This window comes from Lepisosteus oculatus, chromosome 10 (genome assembly GCF_040954835.1).
Source record: "Lepisosteus oculatus isolate fLepOcu1 chromosome 10, fLepOcu1.hap2, whole genome shotgun sequence".
Classification (NCBI taxonomy): Eukaryota; Metazoa; Chordata; class Actinopteri; order Semionotiformes; family Lepisosteidae; genus Lepisosteus; species Lepisosteus oculatus.
The window spans coordinates 8,789,394-8,804,343 of record NC_090705.1 but is presented as its reverse complement, the minus strand read 5'-3'; the positions used below and the strand labels follow the sequence as shown (position 1 = coordinate 8,804,343).

General features: G+C 48.0%; 1 protein-coding gene across 2 annotated transcripts in view; it reads left to right on the top strand.

The window, feature by feature from the left end:
- The window catches only part of rnf19a (ring finger protein 19A, RBR E3 ubiquitin protein ligase), a 30,977-nt gene extending 16,054 nt beyond the window's left edge, over positions 1 to 14,923 (top strand). For both annotated transcript variants that reach the window (XM_006635976.3, XM_069194841.1), the window contains exons 3-10: positions 6,553 to 6,761; positions 7,978 to 8,122; positions 8,419 to 8,581; positions 9,656 to 9,770; positions 10,376 to 10,537; positions 10,922 to 11,135; positions 11,317 to 11,460; positions 12,497 to 14,923. In XM_006635976.3, the coding sequence (XP_006636039.1) occupies positions 6,553 to 6,761; positions 7,978 to 8,122; positions 8,419 to 8,581; positions 9,656 to 9,770; positions 10,376 to 10,537; positions 10,922 to 11,135; positions 11,317 to 11,460; positions 12,497 to 13,184 (1,840 nt within the window). In that variant the 3' untranslated portion in view covers positions 13,185 to 14,923. The remainder of the gene's footprint in view (positions 1 to 6,552; positions 6,762 to 7,977; positions 8,123 to 8,418; positions 8,582 to 9,655; positions 9,771 to 10,375; positions 10,538 to 10,921; positions 11,136 to 11,316; positions 11,461 to 12,496) is intronic.
- The last annotated feature ends 27 nt before the right edge of the window (positions 14,924 to 14,950 follow it).

The following is a 14,950-nucleotide window of genomic DNA, read 5'->3' as shown; positions in this document are numbered from 1 at the left end:
CGGAAGACCTCGGCTCGTGCTTGTTCAGGGGCGGGGATTTTAGTTAGGAAGTGTGTACTGCGTCGGTAAAACGCTGTCCGCTAAGGGCACTAATTACCTTGGAGCTGATGGAATCTGTCTGCAGCAATATCTTAAAGCACCGCAGCAAAGCAGTTTCTCTTTTGCAATGTCCTTTTACACGGGAGAGGAGCAAACTACGCATGCTCTGAAGATGATCGTTTCCGACTATGGCCTGCTGAGGGCAGACTTCAAAGATTAACGCTGGCCTCTTCTGTTCAGAAGTTTTCAGTTAAAGTGGATATGTTACAGTTCCTTTTTAGCAGTGCTTTTTTTTTACAAAACCTATTATGAAACTGGCAATAACTGCTCATCAGACTATGCTGTAGAACCCAGGCGTTACAGCTCCTTGTGGAACAGAGAGCGGAGTCTAGCACATGTTGAACCCTCTATTAGACCGGCTGTATGATCTCAAGGCACCGGATGCGGTTTGTGTAGACGTGGTAAATAAAGATTTTAAGTAATTTGCTGTACCAGCCTTTTGTTACACTGTACCTATTCATTTATGTCGCAGAAACTGTGATCGTTTCCCCCATCTTTGTACAGTAGTTAAGAGCAACCAGTTGTGGTGGCGCCTTAGCCTGATCTTGTCAGAGCTCAGAATCTGAGCAAGACTGGGCCTGATCTGTGCCGAGGTGGGGGACCTCTAAAGCAAAACCACCCTCATGATGAGGCATTCATTCAATTTTCTGTCTCTTTGATCCTTAAGGATTCAATGACTCTGTGGTTTTTTCCACTTCCTTTACTTATCTGTTGAATAGTGAGGGCTCTGCTGTGGTAGTGGGGAAATAGTGCATCCCTTCCTTTATGGAAAAGGTTTTGGGATCCTTTGGGATGCAGAATGCTATATGAAAGCAATTAGTTAATGAGGGTTATCACTGCATTCATGCCGATGGACGTCTGAGATAGTGTTATCAGGCTCGTTGCCTGTTCTTACAGTGTGATTGGGTTGGGAAGCACAGTGCTGGAGGTCCAGGTGTGCAGCTCATGTTTCCCACTCCTGCAGGGGTTCTGCACCCAGTCGTGCACCGTGGTTGCTGTTGAGTGGTGAAATGAGGAAAGAGTAACTGATCATACTGCTGCTGCTAACTGCTAATCCTCTTCTGCTCCCAGTGGCAGCTAGGAGCCTCTCTGCTGCCTCCCTCTCTCCCAGCTGCCTTTGCAGTGTGTATTGGCATTGAGCTTCTCCCAGAAGTGTCTGGATAGAGCGTTCAGATCTTGATTCAAAGTATATGCAGAATGGGACATGATCAGAAAGGGTTGAATGCTCTTGAAAGGGGCTGCATTGACAGAACTTTCTCAGGGTATGTGTAGTTCATGCCTGTGGTGTTCTGTGCTAAATGATCAGGGTTTCTTGGTGTTTGAAGTGGCTTTTTGTCCTCAGATGTTCCTCATTCTTTTTTTTGGTAAGCGGGTCTGACAACCTTAGCAGAAGGAGGGGGAAATCTTTTTTACGGTTCAGATTTTTCGCTCTTTTCTGGCCACAGCCCTGTGGGCCCGCTTCTCTCGCGGAGCGGTCTGAGCTTCCTGCTGTGTGCAACACGGCCTGCCACCCATGCTTTCCTAATCACGTGTGTGCCGCTCTCGGGAATACAGAGCCTTTCTCTGCAGCCTTAGCTGAGGCTGTGCGACAGTGACCCTCTGAGCCTTAGACCCAGAAGTGAGGGCGTAGATCTTCTGTTCAGAGCACAATGTCATGCTTGTCCTGCGCACTTTCTTTTTTCAGGTGGAGTTTGCTGCACAGTACATTGACCCTTTAAAGAGAGGTCCTGAAAAATGCCTTTGAAATGTGCTTACCAAGAATGCATGGGTATTTACCAGCAATTCTGTTTCGTTAGCATTTGGGTTTGGAAGAATAATACATGGCAATTCAAACAAGTAATGGCTCTTCCAGTGAGGATTCTAGTGTGTTATATAGACTTTTGGCAGGATGGCTGTTTCAGGTGATAAATTGTGAAAGGCAGAAACTTGAAACCGGATATTGATTCAGGTTCCCATCGTACAGTTCTTGATTCTTACAGGGCTGTCATCAAGTATACACGCAAAACTAATGGTAACCTTCTATTGATCTGTAGTTCATCCGCGTTGTTTGAGAACATCTCCGTCATCTAGGTTTGGGATTGGAAACTATTGCATATTAACTTAAACAAGTTCTGACAATGTTTTACATGTGTACACTTGTTTCATGTTCGTGCAGTGTTCTGTTCTCTCTCCGTCGCTAGCCTGTCACTTGAAATGGGATGTGAGGATGTGGAGTTCACATTCTGAGGCTTTATTTCCACTTTTTGGAATAAAAACCTCTTCTCTTTGCAATTAAGTGCATGTGTTTATGCAGGCGCCAGTAGTGATCTTTCATGTGGAAGCAGTTTAAACCTGGCCCTTGTGTGAGGGTGTATTTGCCTGCCCTGTGAAGGACTGTCCGGCGTGTAACAATTCCTTACACTTCTATAGCGTTTTCTGGACACACCACTCAAAGCATTTTACAGGTAACGGGGATCCCCTCCACCACCACCACCACCACCAATGTGCAGCCCCACCTGGCTGTGTACCCTGCCTCGTGCCCGTTGTTTGCCAGGATAGGCTCCTGCTCCCCCTGACCTTGCATTGAAGTGGTTAGAAAATATAGTTGGGTATTAAAGCTATTTTGTCTTCCTGCACTGCAACAGAAAATAAATCCCTACCAAGTTAGACTCAGGACATTCTTGGGCTTTAAGGAGGGGGACTCTTGTATTTTGAAGTAGGGGAGCATAAGAACAGGAATTCAGAGCCAAAGAAACTCGAGTCGCATTTCATTTTTTCTTTTCCATGCAGCGGGTAGGGGCCGTTCTCTTCAGATGAATGAGCTTTTTCTTCCAGCTGAAGGAAATGAAAAAGGTTCACCCCGATTGTTATTCCACCCCAGTTTCCTCTCCAGGCGCTCCTTTTTCTTTCCTGGCTCATTTCTGTATTAGGCATACCTGTAAATGGAAACTATTAGTTCATTGAGTCAGGGGGGAACACATCTGCTCCACATTTTCCTCTGGAAACAATGGGCTTGGCTGTGCAGCTGGGAGATGTCTTCGCAGCTCCGGAGCTGCTTGTTTTTGATCCTTTGTGGGGAGCAGCCGGGAATCTACGGGTCACAGAAAATACAAACCTTTGCATGGCTCCTGCACTGTGTGACACGGATCGTTGGAGCGGGGTTCGGGAGTCGTCCGTTCAAGACGGCAGACGAGTGTTGAACTCCTTTAAGCGGTTAACCCCTTAATGGTCATCTGCTGAAAGCACCAGAAATCAGTCGAGTGGCCGGATCCAGAAATACGCCGAGTTCTCGTCGAGGTTTCTAGCAGACCGCTGCATGCTGAAGGATGGAAGTAATGTCATCACGACTCTCACATTAGTGCTCTGTGTGGTTTTTGGAAGGAGGGGCTAAGGTACAGTACTTGAATGAGAGAAGTCTCTGTAGCCAGGAAATCGGACCAGTCACTCTTTATCTAATGTTTTTCAAAGGGCATACTGTCACTGCCAGTGGAAACCTTTTCTCTCTACCTCTACTATGTCATGAGATGAGAGAAACCCACAGTACAGTCCGCGCTGTGCAGCATCCTCAGTGGCATCTTTGAGATAAAAGACCACCAGGAGTTCCAGAGGCTTCGAGTGCAGGAATTTCTCTGTAGGTGCCTCGGGTTACGTCTCTGCAGTGTCTGATCTTAAATGTATTTATTCAGCCTATTCTTTTATCTGAAGTGGTTCCCATTTGCATCTGTTTATTCAGCTGGGTATTTTACCAGGTGTCACATGGGATTTGAACCCACAACCTTCCTGTTATGGGTCTAGATCGCTAACCACTACTCCGCACTGCTGCCCCATCTTACCTGTAGATTAAAGGATGATACTCGTATAACTAGGTTGGTTGGTGCTGTATGATTTAAGACCTTATTTTCCCAGTCTCTCTACTGGATACTTTCACAGCCCCTGCGAGTCCAGGGCTCAATCAAGCATGGGCTTTTGACACACCCCTAGGCTGGGTGCGCTGACTCTCCACATAGCAGAGATTACATTTCTCCTGACTGTAGCAATTAGCCCTCGCCCACCCAGCTCGACTACTGTACTAATACAAACTTTGCCTTTAAACCTGTGAAACCTAGACCTTACTCCATAAATGTTGTCCTCCCCTCCCCTCCACCCCATGCGCTTATGCTCTACTTAGTGTGGGATGTCATTGGTTATAGAGGAAATAATTCCCCTTGAATCCCGGATGTGTGTGTGTTCCCAGGAGCACTATTTCTTACTTACGAGCAACTTAAGTGGACTTCATTGGGGTATCGGGAATGGTATTATTGCTATTTTTACCACAGAGCACAATTAAAAACCCACTTGATGCAGAAAGGAATTTTTAAATTACTGTCTACAGAAGAAAACTTTGGCTGCGCACCGTTACATTCAGCTGGAGTTCGAGAAGATTAACCATCTCCCTTCTCCAGTTTGGCGTCAGAGGAAGGTTATAGTTATATCTGCCAGAAAGGGATGGGCTGCGGCTCTTGGGAATATTAAGAAAAACAGGCGGGATTGCAACAGGACTGCACAAAAGCAAAGCAGGAAATCGATTATCGCGCATCCTGGTTGCGCTGTACGGTAAACGTACAGATCATGCCACAGCTTGTTGCACTGAGAACTTGCACACTGGTTTTCATGGCTTCTTGCCTTTAACAGAAGTACCATTCCTGGATGTATTCCTCTGCAGGTGTATTTGGAGCAATTAAAATAACAGACAGGACCAAGTCTATTTTCTGTTGGTTCTGATTCTTACAACAGTGCTAAGGGAGGTATTACAGTTTAGGATTTCTAAGATGGGTAAGACAGGTATCGTTAGGTAATCCTAATGATCATATAAGGTTTAACTGAGTAGGAACAATATGCTGGCAGTTACCTCCACCTCATGATGTTGGAGATCTTACCTGCTGTTGCATTGATTTACATGTGAATACACTCAAATCTCAACCTCTGTGATAGCCTTCAATAACTGTGTTTGTATTTTGAGCAATACTTTAGTTCTAATTGTCTCAGGATTTTTGGCAGGGGAGTTTTACTTGTATTAGTCAAGGGGTGAAATTAATGTACTTTGAGATGCAGATTGCTTCTGCCTGTGGGCTCTTCATTCCAGTTGCCTTTATTCGCACCACAATAGAAATGTTCCACGCAGCTGTCTGGCATGTGAATAATTATGCAGATAAGGGTCTGCATTTTATCAGCTGGCCTCATTAAATGCGTTTTGCCAGGCTGAAAACGATATCCTTCATCTTGAGGCTTGAAATCATGCAGAATGAGCTCGGAGTGAAGTCATTGCCGGGTTAGGTTTTCCTCTCATCTAATGACAAGACTTTTGTGTGAACTTGTCCCGCATTTTTTTTTATTGAACATCCCAAACCTGAGTAATCAGTCCTGTCTTTGGTCCTTTTATTTCTCTCTGTACCCTCTTTCCTTCTCTGTCAGACTTGCTGTCCCCTCTCTTTTCTCCTAATTTCACAGCCCTCTTATTTTCCGTCCCCACCCTTCAATGGTGAAGATGAGCCCACAGAGGTCGGAGGTCCTGCTCAAGACTCCTCTGTTCAGAGAGGATGTGTGAGCTCAGCTGTTACATACTAGGTCCTGTACACTCGCACTTTATTGCATTGGTGAAACCCTCCAGCTGGCAAGGTGATGTGCACAATGAGCTTACCATTAGGGTCATTTCCACTGCTGCTGCTGGAGTCAGCTGTGACCTTTCTTTTTCACATTGAATAGTGCACCACCTGAGCTGCGCTTCCAGCATGTGCCGACTTGACCACACAAAGTCAGCCTGTAGGTAAAACCTTGGGATGATTCACGTGACGGACTGGTCAGGCCGACCTCCGTTTTGAAATGAAACACGGGGGGGCACCGATGCGGAGGGACGCTGCTGTGTCACGTTGTGTTGCAGTACCAGTGGTCTGGAACGGTTTCGGCAAGGGAGTCGATGTATACAAACCTGCTGGGCAGGGTGGAACGCAATCGGGTGTTCAGCCGGAGGTGGACAATGCCATCCAGAGTGTGGGCACTTTCCTTTTCCTGACAGCTGCGGGGTCTCCTGCCCTTGCCCCCGATGGTGCTTGGAGCTGCAGTCCTGCCCCCCGTGGGAGCCTGGGGCATTGGGCTGGCGCTCTTCGGCTCCACCCCGCCGGGGCCTCCTGAATGGTTACGCAGAGAAACAGTGCCACGGCTGCTGTCGTCTGCATTTTATCGGCTCTTCTAATTCCGTTTTGCCAAGGTGAAAACCATACATACCCCAAATACTTTATGGGTCACAATTACATCGAGGAGGAAGTGAAGATATGGATAACTGGCCACAAGAGAAAAGGCCAATAACCTATGATGTAATGGTTGCATCAATACCCCTGGTCTTGTATCTGTGCACCCCCGAGGTTTAATGAAAGACACTGCGAAGGGGATTTAAAATTTTGCTCTGCTGAAGGTCTTGCCCATCTTTCCTCTTTCCAGATATGCAGTGATTGCGTTTGGCTGTGCCAGCTGTCCCCGGATCACCTGTGGGCGTGAAGGATGCGGCACGGAGTTCTGCTACCATTGCAAGCAGATCTGGCACCCCAACCAGACCTGCGACGCTGCCCGGCAGCAGAGAGCCCAGAGCCTGAGGCTGAGGACCATCCGCTCCTCCTCGCTCAGCTACAGCCAGGAGTCCGGGGCCGCAGGTCTGCACTGTCAACGATTCTTCTGTTGCTCCGTTCCTGGACTGTTGCCTTACTGCCTGCTGGGGCCTAGAATTAACCGATGGGCATCCTTGCACACTTGCTTCAGAGGACAGAGTGGAATGGACGTAGATTAGTACTTGTGGGCCATTTGTGGAAAGTGAAAGTCAGGGGATATTCTTATCCCATAGCTTTTATAAGAGGGTTACTGGGAATTGTCTAAAAAGAGCCGGGCCTTGTTTTTAAAGGCTTTACTGCATCATAAAATTGTAAACATGAACACGATAGGGTTCCATGTTATTAGTGCTAATTCCTTGTGCCATTTGCATTCTGGGTGGTGTTTTTTTTTTATTAAAATGTGGTCATAACTTAGATTTACACATTCCAGGTTGCCCACATCAGGTAGTCTGAAACATTGCTGTCAGTTTATACCCCTTCCTTTAAGCCCGCTCTGGTGCTGTTCTCCTGTCGGGGGGGGGATCTGTTTGCTTGTGGGGTTTTTTCTAAACCCTTTGGGCCTCCTGTGGGGAAAAAAGTGATGAAAGTGCATTTTTCGCATTTGGCTGAGTGTAGATGGTAGGAGCTTGTTGGCCTGAAATAAGCCGGGCTGCTCTGCAGTTCTTTGTCGCCCGATCGATCGCAGCTGCAGCCGGTTGTCCCAGAGCTGCGCAGGTAGAAGCCATGGAGCAAGAGGGCAGCTCAGCGTGTGAACGTGTGCAGCAGGAAGGGAACCCCTCCTGGCTGCGAGCCGGTTACTTGAGCATGTCAACTTGGACTCTGACTGACAGAAACCTGCATGTGCTCTCATCTAAAAACTCTAGGTCATCTGTGATTCTTAATTGTGACAAATTGAGCTTGAGGTTTTATTTAGTGTCACGTAGATCACATTTATGCTCTCAGTGAGTGATTTTATTCTTGTCTTTATTTAAATCAACTTGGACTTGTCGTTTGAGCTCAGAAGTTCAGTGTTGTTGCATTTTAAATCTACAATACAGAATTATTGATAAAGTGCGTAGAAGACACTGGCGCTGTCAGACTGGGGAAGGATCAGGCTGGTGCTCAGGTACTCAAACAGCTTGAAGTTATCACATGGTGGTAGCGCACAGTTATCCTTTACATTAGGAACCTTTTCCTGTCGATCCACTGAGCTTTCTGAATTTCACTGGCTGTGCTTCGGGTGGTCCGTCTCCAAGACTGACGGAGGGCTCTTGTTCTGCAGCCGATGACATTAAGCCCTGTCCCAGATGTGCCGCGTACATCATCAAGATGAACGACGGAAGCTGCAATCACATGACGTGTGCGGTGTGCGGCTGTGAGTTCTGCTGGCTCTGCATGAAGGAGATCTCTGACCTGCACTATTTAAGGTAACCCAGCGGGCCGGGGAAGAGAGTTTACAGGACACTCGGGGGGAAGGGGGGGGGTGGTGATCTTTCTCTGCTTAATTGACAGATGTACCTAATTGTTTAATTTAAAAAACAATAAGTTAAATGTTACTTGTGAATACACAGGAACGGTTGTGGCGCCCAGCTGTTCGCCCTGAATTGTGCAGCAGGGCGTGGGCGCTGGTTTCAGGGCAGGCGGGTGTAAGGTGGCTGTGGGTGGTCCCAGGCGGGGTGCTCTGTCGGCGCGTGTCCACCAAGACTGGCTTTCTCTCCCACAGTCCGTCGGGGTGCACCTTCTGGGGCAAGAAGCCCTGGAGCCGCAAGAAGAAGATCCTGTGGCAGCTGGGCACGCTGGTGGGCGCCCCCGTGGGGATTGCACTGATCGCTGGCATCGCGATCCCAGCCATGATCATCGGGATCCCCGTGTACGTGGGCAGAAAGGTGAGTTAACCTGCCCTCCTGCTACCGGGCACGGTCGCAGGGTTGCCAAGAAGCTTTTGCCTTCCATTCCTCTCATCGCACAGAGAAAGGAAATGGCGAGTGCACTAAAAACCTGGCTTTCAGAGGGGTTTTTTTCCTTGTAAATTGTCTTCTGCAAAACTGTTTGGGGGGGTGCAAGCCTGCAAATGGTTTTAGATGCCATTAAGAGGGAAGATTGGCAATATCAAACAGTCCACACGCTTTCATTTAGAGAAGTGAAAATCCATTTCTTTTCTTTCCCCAAGCGGGCAGCAGAAGGACTGTAGGCCTTGGTTACAGAACTAATGTCGTATTGTAACCAGTAGTGTAGTAAATGCAAGCATAAATGAATTCCATGTAGGAATGAAAAACTAAACCCCCTGCATTTATTTGTGCATAATACTGTGATAGTTTTATTACACTTTTGCAATATACAAGTGGCTTCTGAGTACATTAGAAATCCTCTGCCCATTGTAACCATTTTTAAGTATTATTTGTAGAGTTTCGTCCAAAGACTTGAAGAAAAGGGACAACAGTAACTTATGCAGTGGAGGATTTTCAGATATGAGCTAAAGTGAATAGTGAAGTACCTTAAAATTCATTCCCAGCAGAAAGAAGTGCTTAGCTTGATTGGCTTTTCCAGGCTCATTGGTGCTAACCATCATTCATATAAACCATACAATTGTCTGCATGGGGTTATCTCCCAATGTAAAGAAAAGAGATCCCCCAATCACTTTTTGCTGCAGTAAGCAATAGAGATTGCACTACTTTAGAGGTCCTGTGTTTATATCTGTTCTCATTACTACTTTGTAAAAAGTTCTGTAATCGTTTTTTCTCACCCGATGTTTAAACGATTGTAAAACAATGCCCGAGCGTTTTACAATAGTAGGTTATTTCTCACGGTAAAGTCTGTGCTTGTTTGTCTCTTCCTGTAGTGCTCCCCTTCCTCCTCCTGAGCCTACCGAATGAACCTTTTCTAGCTGGCTGGAGACCTGGATTTGAACTCTGGTTTAGGATGTGAATGAAATACGCGATTTAAATGTCCTTCCTTTCCAGATTCACAATCGCTATGAAGGAAAGGATATCTCAAAGCACAAGAGGAACTTGGTGATTGCTGGTGGTGTGACTTTGTCTGTAATAGTCTCTCCGGTGGTGGCAGCAGTAACTGTTGGTAAGCACTTTCCTTTTATGGGTAAAGCAGCACAATATAAATGGATAATAAATAGCCCCTCTATCCTGTTTTAATGTAGGAATTGCAATGTCATTTTGGATCAGAGGAGAAAAGGTCGCCCAAACAAAAGACTGTTTGTTCGCTCAAGCTTGCATGTTCAGTTTCTTCATTCATTTCTCGCCTTTTGAAAAGGCACATTCCTCGTCGTGGACAAGCGTTTATCTGGCGTGATGCATTCCCGAGAAGTTCTGTCGGGAATCGCGGTTTGTCATGTATAATATAGGCATTGCGAGTTTGAGCCCGGATCACCGAGAGTCACCTCGATCGGCGTGAAAAAGAAAAACAAATCGCAAAGTTTGCAGGTTACAAATCAAAAGAGCGTAGATACAGAAAATGACCTGGGACTGGCCGGCCTGCCTTCCCGCCTCGCCGAGCTCGTTCTGGTCCTCGCGTCTTCACGAGCTCGGCGGCCCAGAAGGGGCGGAAGAGCCGCCCGAGCTCGGGTTTCTGGGAAGGCCCGTCTCTGGCGCGTCCCTTCTGAACCAGTGTGCTCGCTCGCCTATGGGAGAGGAGCCGCGGTTAACATCCCCCCGCTTGCCTTGCAGGTATCGGGGTGCCCATCATGCTGGCCTACGTGTACGGCGTGGTGCCCATCTCCCTGTGCCGGAGCGGGGGCTGCGGCGTCTCGGCGGGCAACGGCAAGGGGGTGCGCATCGAGTTCGACGACGAGAACGACATCAATGTCGGGAGCGGGACCGCGGCGACCGGTGAGTTGGCGTGCGGCGGAGCGCATCGCGAAGAGTTGTTGATTCGCCCGTAAAGACTAACTTCACGTCTGGGCTTCTCCGGAGAATGGGCCGGAAAGGGAAAATCCTGCGTGATGCCAGTCAGCCGAATGTTTTTCTGTTGCTGCAGAAATGTTGGCTTCGTGATGTGATGAGCAAACGGCACCAGACAGTTCAGGCAGGAAGAGGGGCTTCCGGGGGGTGGGGTGGGGGGGGGTGCCCCTGGCACAGAGCCGTGTTGTTGCTGCTTGTGCCCCAGGTGGGCGTCGGGAGTTTTCGAGCTCCGGCCCAGGGATCCTGCGGGGGGGGGGAGCTGAACGGGGGGCCCCCGCGGTCCTGACCTGCTGCCGGCGTTGGCCGTTTCAGACACCACCTCCGTGGCCGAGACCCGGAACAACCCGAGTATCGGAGAGGGCAGCGTCGGGGGCATGACGGGCAGCCTGAGCGCGAGCGGCAGCCACATGGACCGGATCGGCGCCATGCGGGACAACCTGAGCGAGACGGCCAGCACCATGGCCCTGGCGGGCGCCAGCATCACCGGGAGCCTGTCGGGCAGCGCCATGGTCAGCTGCTTCAACAGGTGCGCCCTGCGCGTCCGCTCTGGGGGGGGGGGGGCGGGCCCTTCTCGCTTTAAACGCACACTCGCGGCTTTCTTCCGAGAACATCCCGGCTGGGTCCGCAGGCCGCTCTCGGGTTGTGGTCTCGCGCGGGTCATTGTTGTTTCCGGCTGACGCGGGGATGTCCGCTGCCGACTCTTGCAGGCTCGAGGTGCAGGCCGACGTGCAGAAGGAGCGCTACAGTCTGAGCGGGGAGTCGGGCACGGTTAGCCTGGGGACAATCAGCGACAACGCTAGTACCAAAGCAATGGCGGGATCCATTCTCAACTCCTACATGCCTCTGGACAGGTGAGGGGAGAGTCGGCAGTCTGAAGCCACGTCTCTTTTTGAGCTCGGGAGCGTTTCGGTCATTGACATCCTGTTAACTCGGGCCAGGTTAAAGGAAAATCCCACAACCGCCTTCCTGTTATATCAGCTAGATGACGTTAGTCATTGTTTAAAGCCGAAGTGAAATGTCAGGAAATGGGGGAACGTCATGGTTCCAGGACTAACATTTCACCATCGGGGCCGTGTGCAGGGCTGCTGACTGGAACCTGCAGTACGCTGCTGAGCTTCCTTGACTATCTTAGTTCGTGCTTTTGTTTTCTTGTGCGTTGATTCCTACTAACTCTGCTTGGTGGTAAACTTGGATCTTCATTCTAGAAATTGCATTTATTTCAGAGTGCTATAATTCAGTTTTCTCCCTAAACCACCATAGGTCACATTGCTGCTATTCATTAATTCATTTCACTCTTTGTACTGAAATAAGAGTTTTACTGAGGTGGGGTTAAAGTTAACTCCTCAGCGGGGATGTTTTCACCCTGTAGCTCATTCACAACATACTGGGCTCTCAAATGTTCCCAGGGTACAATTGAAAACACAGCCGACTCTGTTCTCTTCACTTTTGGACATGTTAATATATTTTAATATAATTCTAGTAATGTGAATATCTTCCCTATTCATTCTAAATGGCTTGTTCACTGCAGTGAAATATTCACACCACCTAGTGGTTACTCGTGCCAAAGGTTCATCAAGTCCCAGATTCTTACTGTTCAGCTATTGTGGGAGGATAGACTACAGCCAGATTCTTAGATACTTCTTGTCCTAGTAGGGCTGCGATGATTCTTTGCTATTAAAAATAAACAGATCTTCTTTACATTTTCCATTTGCTGGCCAGCCCTGAGTTCCTAGCAGAAATCTTTCTGCCGAATGGTTTTCCTCTCCAGAACTGGCCCTCGGCCAGAGGGGATAATGACTTTACCACCAGTTCGTTTCGCAGTGCGCTGAAGTCCTGAAGGCTGTTGTTTGTGTTGAAGTTGTCCCCCTCCCCCCCGTGTGCCTGCAGAGAGGGGAACAGCCTGGAGGTGCAGGTGGACATCGAGTCGAAGCCGGCGAAGCTGCGGCACCACAGTGGCGGCAGCAGCGCGGACGACGGCGGCAACCCCGGGCGCAGCGGCCCGGCCTGCCCGCCGGAGGGCAAGGGCAGCGCCGCCAAGTGGGGCAAGGAGGCCGGCGCGGGCAAGAAGTGCAAGGGCAAGCTGAGGAAGAAGGGCAGCACCAAAATCAACGAGACCAGGGAGGACATGGACGCCCAGCTGCTGGAGCAGCGCAGCACCAACTCCAGCGAGTTCGACTCGCCCTCCCTGAGCGACAGCGTGCCCTCGGTGGCGGACTCGCACTCGAGCCACTTCTCCGAGTTCAGCTGCTCCGACCTGGAGAGCATGAAGACCTCCTGCAGCCACGGGTCCAGCGACTACCACCCGCGCTTCGCCGCGGTCAGTCCCCTGCCCGAGGTGGAGAACGACCGGCTGGAGAACTGCCCCTCCCAGGGCACTAGCCCCTTGCCCCCTGCCCCCGCCCCTGCCCCCTGTCCTGATGGCGCACCGCTCTGCCACATAGCGGAGGAGAATGTCAATGTTGTGAATTCCACTGAGATGGACTCCAACTCTGGGGAATCTTTAAAAGAAACCAATAACAACAATCCCCAGCCGCCCAGCGCTGTGAAGAACACTTGTATTCAGACTGAAATCTAATACCTTAAGTGCTGCAGACTCCTGTATTTAAACTTGTCACTAACCCAGCTAACGACAGTTAACTTCGTGTATTTAAAAAAAATAATTCACCTGGTGAAGGGGAGCTGTTTTTTTTCTTTAATTTTTTAAACCAGCTTTGTTTTTTTTTTCTTTTAAAAGTAGATCAGTCGATGAGTATCTTGGTACCAGGGTAGTACAGAACACAAGTTGTTCTAATGGTGGGTTTTAACGGTAGTGATGCAAAATTATACAACAGGTTTAAACCTGAGATGCAGGCTGGTGATTTTTTTTATACTACCCTAATGCTGCTCAGATGGATTTAGGCAGCATTAAAACGCTGCCTCCCATTGCCACGGCGAAAACAATAAATTGGCCATTTAAATCGTAACGGCTGATGGTCTTTTCGAGTCCTCTTTACACTTTTTTCCCCCCCACAATTTGCCTTGTTACTGCTAATGAAGCCCCCGGTGTTCTAATGTGTAATTGAAGACAACCACTGTGCCACTTTTGTGTCCAGTCAAAATCATTATAGTGGCATTGCACCACGACAGAAGAATTGTCAAGTTGACCGTATATGTGCAAATCTAAATAGGGACCAGGCAATGCTACTTCACCTTATGACTCTGTAAATGATAGGCTACTTTTCTGAATTTATACCTTTTTTGAAAAAAAAAAATGGTTAACAGAAGCAGCAAGCCCTCCATGAAGTGAGTTTGGGCTTCTGTCTAGCCAAATGTGGATAACTGAGAGGGAAGCTACAGTGGCAGCATTGGTGCTACACTACTCGTGTGTAGAGTTAGTGGATGTAATTCTTTTGGTTCTAGAAAGGCCAGGGAGTGCCCTTCTGATTGCGAACGCTAAGCACAGTAGTGCAAGCCTTGAGTCACAGTACAGTGCAGAAGGAACAGGAGTTCTGCAGATGGGCATTGCCTGGTTTTCTATGAATCCAAAGTGTTAAACTCACTGAATTGTAATGTAAAAATGTATTGATTTTCAGTTCAAAGGCAATTATTCAGGCTGAAGCATTCACCACCTCACAGAATAAGATTGACTTTTATATCTTTGTTGACTCATGGTGCCTTTGAAAAGCTTTTTTTGTCTTCAGTGTTTTCCATTTTTGTGTCTTCAAAGTCTATAAAAGGCTATGTGTCTCTGACTGTTGAGAGACATACTGCAGGTATCGTTACCTACTGTGGTAGACACAATGAATACATTACTTTTTAATTGCCTACCAAAGAAAGCACTCAGGCTTTAGATGATCCTATTCATGTTAACAGAGTGATGGTAGAACTGACAGCATGGTGTATTTATGGCACAATCCTTACCTTACTGGAGGATCACTTGAAAAGATCCAGGAACATGTGGATAGTTGTTTTGTTCATGCTTACAGATGCTACGCAAATAATTCAATCCAGAAACCGCCTAGGCACCTGCACTGTTAAAAATGTACTTCATTAACATACTGCAACTCAAAGCATATTGGGATTTGGTTGTTGAGAGTGGATTGTTCAGTTTCCTGTTATGTTGCCATTCTGGTGCTGCTCAATGATAGCTCTGGACTGAAGAAAATGCCACAAGCTGCAGAATTTGTCCCTCCTATTTCTTTATTTTGAACACTAGTGCCAGGTATAATTTGATTTGTTGCAGACCAGCTTAAGGTATTTGTATATTTGTTTGCTAATTTGCTTTATAATATGCGTGTAAATGCATATCTAAAAAATTAAAATGATAAAGATGCACATGTGTATTTTTTCCTTTATGAAAGT